This window comes from Aplysia californica, unplaced genomic scaffold (assembly GCF_000002075.1).
Source record: "Aplysia californica isolate F4 #8 unplaced genomic scaffold, AplCal3.0 scaffold00852, whole genome shotgun sequence".
Taxonomy (NCBI): domain Eukaryota; kingdom Metazoa; phylum Mollusca; class Gastropoda; order Aplysiida; family Aplysiidae; genus Aplysia; species Aplysia californica.
Genome location: NW_004798122.1, coordinates 189,891 through 194,910, shown reverse-complemented (window position 1 = coordinate 194,910; position 5,020 = coordinate 189,891). Strand labels below are relative to the sequence as shown.

Below are 5,020 nucleotides of genomic sequence, written 5' to 3'. Positions count from 1 at the left end.
TGCCTCTCTCTCTCTCTCTCTCTCTCTCTCTCTCTCTCTCCCCCCTCTCTCCTTAAGGGTGTAGCGATAGCACGATTGATATTGGATTGGATTGCAGATGGGTTGACCTTGGTTCAAGTCAAGTCTCCACTGCTCCATTCTTGTACTTGGATTTTACTTGGGAAGTTTTCAAAACCTGGCTTGGCCCTGTCGGACATGGGAGTTGAATTAGTAGATGTGTTACCTCATAAATGACTTTATCGTGTTGATATCGAGTGTTACACCCCCACATCACCATCTAAATATCTCCCTTAGCCTTCCATTCTACTACATCACCTTTCTCCCTTCCACCCCACTACTTCATCTAAATTTCTCCCTTCCATCCCATTACTTCATCTAAACTTCTCTCTTCCACCCCACTACTTCATCTAAATTTCTCCCTTCCATCCCATTACTTCATCTAAATTTCTCCCTTCCATCCCACTACTTCACCTAAATTTCTCCCTTCCATCCCACTACTTCACCTAAATTTCTCCCGTCCACAGCACCACATCGTTTCAATCTCTCCCTTCCATCTCTTTTACATTTAACGTATCATGTGTGCTCATGTGTGGTTGTCTGCCCTATCGTCCCTTCCACAGATACATCATCATTGCCTTTCTCACCCTGGGTCAGGATATAGACCACGAACAAACACTTTCCACCTTTCCCTATCCTGGGCTAGTCGCTTGATGTCACTCCACGTCTTCCCACTTTTCTGTACATCAATTTCCGTGACTCTTTTCTAGGTTCCACGTGGTCTTCCCCTTGATCTTTTACCATGTGGGTTCCAATCTAACCCTTTCCTTGTTATGCAGCTTCTTGACTTCCTGAAAGTGTGTCCAATCCATCACCAACGTCTTCCTCCCACCTCATCTCTGACGGGGCTCTGTTTCGTTCTTCTTAATACTTTCTCGTTGGTGATCCTGTCTGTCTACTTGATCCTCAGTAGCTTCCTCAGACACTTGTTTAAGAAAACATGGATCCTCTTTATGCACGTCTGGGATGCGTTCGCCATGGGGTCACTGTATACCATTTCTGTGTCCTCTGGTGGTTTCCTTTATCAGCCTGTCGATTGCCAAGATAAAGAGGACAGATGATAGCAAACATCCCTGTCTCACACCGGTCTTGATGTCAAAGCTGTCAGTGAGCTGGCCATCATGTGTAACCCTGCAACTTATCCCTTCGTACATGCTCCCGATGAGGTTCACCAACTTCTGAGGGATTCCGTGATGTCTTATTATCTTCCCCAGTGTTGCTCGGTCTATGCTGTCAAAGGCTTTCTCATAGTCAAGAAAGATGACGAACAACTGGGAGTTCCACTCCAGGGACTGTTCCACTATGATCCTCAGTGTAGCAATCTGGTCCGTGGTTGACCGATTTTTTCCGAAAACCAGCCTGTTCATCCTGAAGTCTTGGAACTGTTGCAGACTTGATTCTCTCCAGAATTATTCTGTTGAAGACCTTTCCTGGTATTGAGAAGAGTGATTCCTCGGTAGTTGCGGAGATCCCCCTTCTTTCCAATTCTTTGGGAACTTGCTCTCATTCCAGATCCTGGTAAACAATAGGAGAAGGAGGTCTGCCGTCACATTGGCATCTGTTTGTAGGGCCTCGGGTGGAATCTGATCAGGACCGGCCGCTTTACCGTTGTTCAGCTTCTTAATGGCATCCATAATCTCTTGTGTCGATGGGGCATCACAGCAGATTGGTAGCTCATTTCTTGCTGGCAGGATGTTTGGCGGGTTACTTGGTGGCGGTGGTTTCAGGAGACTGTTGAAATGCTCTACCCATCGTCTTGACTGAGCTTCCTTTCCAAAAATGTTTTTTCCCTCTTGGTCCTTTACTGTTACTTCTGGTTTCCCATATTTTCCAGAGAGAGTCTTTGTAGTCTGGTAAAGGATTCGCATGTTCCCTCCTGCTGCTGCCTCCTCTGCCCTCTCTGCCAGCCTGTTCATGAATTCCTCCTTGTCTTTTCTCAGTGATCTCTTTACATCTTTAGCTGCTGTCCTGTACTGCTCCAATGCATCTGCTTTTGATCCCCTTATTCTACTTGCATTTGTCTCTGCTTTCAATTGTCTTCTAATGCTATTCAAATCCAATGACCGTTGGCTAATCCATTCCTTGTGCTCCAATTTCTTCTCACCGAGTATTTCTTTACATTTTGAAGTAAAGACTTCTTTGACCTTGGTCCAGTGCATCTCCACCTCCATGTCCTCCTCATCAAGATCCGCCAAGGGTTGAAATCTGTTCCTCAACTGCAGTTGAAACTCCTGTTTCTTGTGTCCATCTAAAAGACTTACTTGGAACTTCATTCTTTTGGTTCCTGTTCTGGTTCCATGCTTTTTGAGACGAAGCTTGAGTTTTGCCAACAGCAGATGATAATCCGATCCAACGTCTGCCCCTCTCTGTACTTTGACATCTTCCAGTGAACGCCTGAACCTACGAGAGATACAAAAATGATCGATCTGGTTCTCCGTCATTCCATCCGATGATACCCAAGTAGCCTTGTGGATCCTTTTATGGGGAAAAACAGAGCTTCCGATGACAAGACTGTTGAAAGCACAGATATTTCCAGATCGCTCACCATTCTCATTCATTTGTTCCAGGCCGTGCTGTCCCATGGTTCCCTCGTAACCTACGTTGTCCTGAACAATCTTGGCATTAGCATCTCCCATTATGATGTTGACATCTTTCCTTGGTAGTTTGTCGATGACCCCCTGGAGCTGGCTGTAAAAAGCATCCGTGTTTTCATCCGAAGCATCGTTTGTTGGGGCGTAGGTCTGTACTATGTTCATTTTTTATTGCTCTTACTTCTGGTAGTGAAAGAAGCCATGATGATCCTCCCCCCCCCCCTGTGGTCCCATCCCCAAAGTGACTTCTGCGCATACTTACTCAAAATAATTCCAACTCCCTCCGCATGGTGCTTGTCTTCCCTCCCAGAATATAATGTTTGTTCCTCCGAGCTGAGCTACTTCTGTCCAGACTGTATCCAATATGTTTCGCTGACTCCTAGTATGTGCAGCTTGTATCTTTTCATCTCTTTTGTCATTTGAGAACTCTTTCCTGCTTCATACATGGTGCGAACATTCCACGACGCAATCCGGAGAGAATTGTTCGACAGAGAAGGTTTCGGGTCAGAAGAGTCCTTTCGGCTTTGTCCGCTGTCCTTCATTGTTCCTGCTGATGCAGAAGCTCCTTTGTCTTCCAAGATGGAAAAATTATAAGGCGTGTTTGTTCGTGTTTCTATAACTTTCCTTTTTTCTGGATCGGGTAGTTGGCCCTCCGCAAACTGTCACTTTTCGGGTGGCCAGACCTATGCACCTTTAGTCGCCTCTTACGACACGCAGTATCACGGCAGGTGTATTCTTTACTCCCACATAGTAAAACTATGCCCCCCCACCTGCAGGGGCATTCCACAGCTACAAGAGCCCTCAAATGTCCCAAAACAAATATTGTTTATACCAGTACTTCTGACAAGTCAGAAATAAGTATAAATGGGAAAAAAACTGCTGGTAGAAAAAAGTTGAGTAATTATTGCTTTAAATTAGTGCCTCCATAACTTTACTGATACTGTGGTAACATCTATTGGAAAAGTGCCGTTCGTGATTGAATATTGTTTTAGTGGGCACTAGTTTTACATTCCTCGAAACACAAACATGAAATAAACCATGGTTCTTGTTAAAAAAAAAAGACTTCCTGTAGCATGAGGTATAAATACATTATCAACATTGACTTTTGCCTAATCTGTATTTTTTTGTCTTTAAAAATTCCAGCTGCAGTTAGACCGAGACAGCTTTCACGACTTTGAGGTGCATGTTGAGGGAGAAACGTTTAGATGTCATCGCTTTATCCTGAGCTCCTGCTCTCATTTTTTTCGCGGCCTCTTCAACTCAGGAATGAAAGAAAGTGAAACTGACAGCGTGGTTATCGAAGAAATATCAAGCGAGACCTTCAGAGATGTGTACGAGTTCATATACTCTGGTCGGAATGTGGTGAACAGTGAGAATGTGAGCCGTTTATGTTTCGCCGCCAGTCATCTCCTGATAGATGTGCTCATACAAGAATGTGAGTTGTACCTGCAGAAAAATCTCACCCAACACAGATGTGTGGAAGTATTTAACCTTGCTAAAGTCCTCAACTCACAGAAATTGTCTAGTTTATCGTTTGAGATGATGAGAAAGAGGTTTAATTTCATTAGACGCACAGAAGATTTTCTGTCCCTGGATGAATGTGACGTGAAACAACTGGTGGCATGTGAGGATTTGCCCATCGACTCGGAAGACGAGGTTCTTGAAGCACTGCAGGTAAACACTCACCCAGAACTAATATGGATCTTTAGGTATCTTCGTTGGTTTGTTTTAAGTTGTTACACATTACTCTCTGTTTGTCTTTCCTAACTATATGTCAGGACTTTTGCAACTGGGGTACTGGATTTTGCAGTCTGCAGCTAGATGAAGAGAATTCAGAAGTCAAAGTATTCCAATAAAAAGCAATATGAGAAAAGGCCAAAACAAGCACTTGAGTAGATCACGTTGTATTATTAGGAACAGGAGAGGCCTCTTCAACAAAGGTTTAACCCAGAGATGTCGGCTCACGGTCAAGAGTTGTACTGAATGAACACACATATGGAGTCCGTGGGAAAATCAGGACTTGCAACAAACTGAAAATCGTGAGGGTATCAATTTTGAACTCTTGTTGTCTCACAACTATTTCTGTTCAACTGCTGGTTGGTTATTGTTGTTAGATTTCTTGTTAGATTTCCTTTTCTACAAACATAACAATAAAACTCCAATCAAACAAATATGAAGTTTTGAGCCCACAAGCTTTTATAATTGATACCTTCACAATTTTCAGTTAGTGACCCGTTTTTCCAGTGGACCCCTCAAATTGAACCTAAGTATAGGCCTTCTTATCTTGGTGGACTCTGATCAGCAGATAATGTATAGAACTAGGAAGATAAAATGTCTGGTGGTTTGCTTTGCATATATATACAATATATATA

General features: G+C 43.5%; 1 protein-coding gene across 1 annotated transcript in view; it reads left to right on the top strand.

The window, feature by feature from the left end:
- Positions 1-5,020, top strand: part of LOC101849413 (kelch-like protein 40b) — a gene marked incomplete at its 3' end in the record, with an annotated part of 12,812 nt that overhangs the window by 5,364 nt on the left and 2,428 nt on the right. Inside the window, 1 exon segment of the mRNA XM_013088994.2 lies at positions 3,792-4,322. Within this exon segment, the coding sequence (XP_012944448.1) occupies positions 3,792-4,322 (531 nt within the window).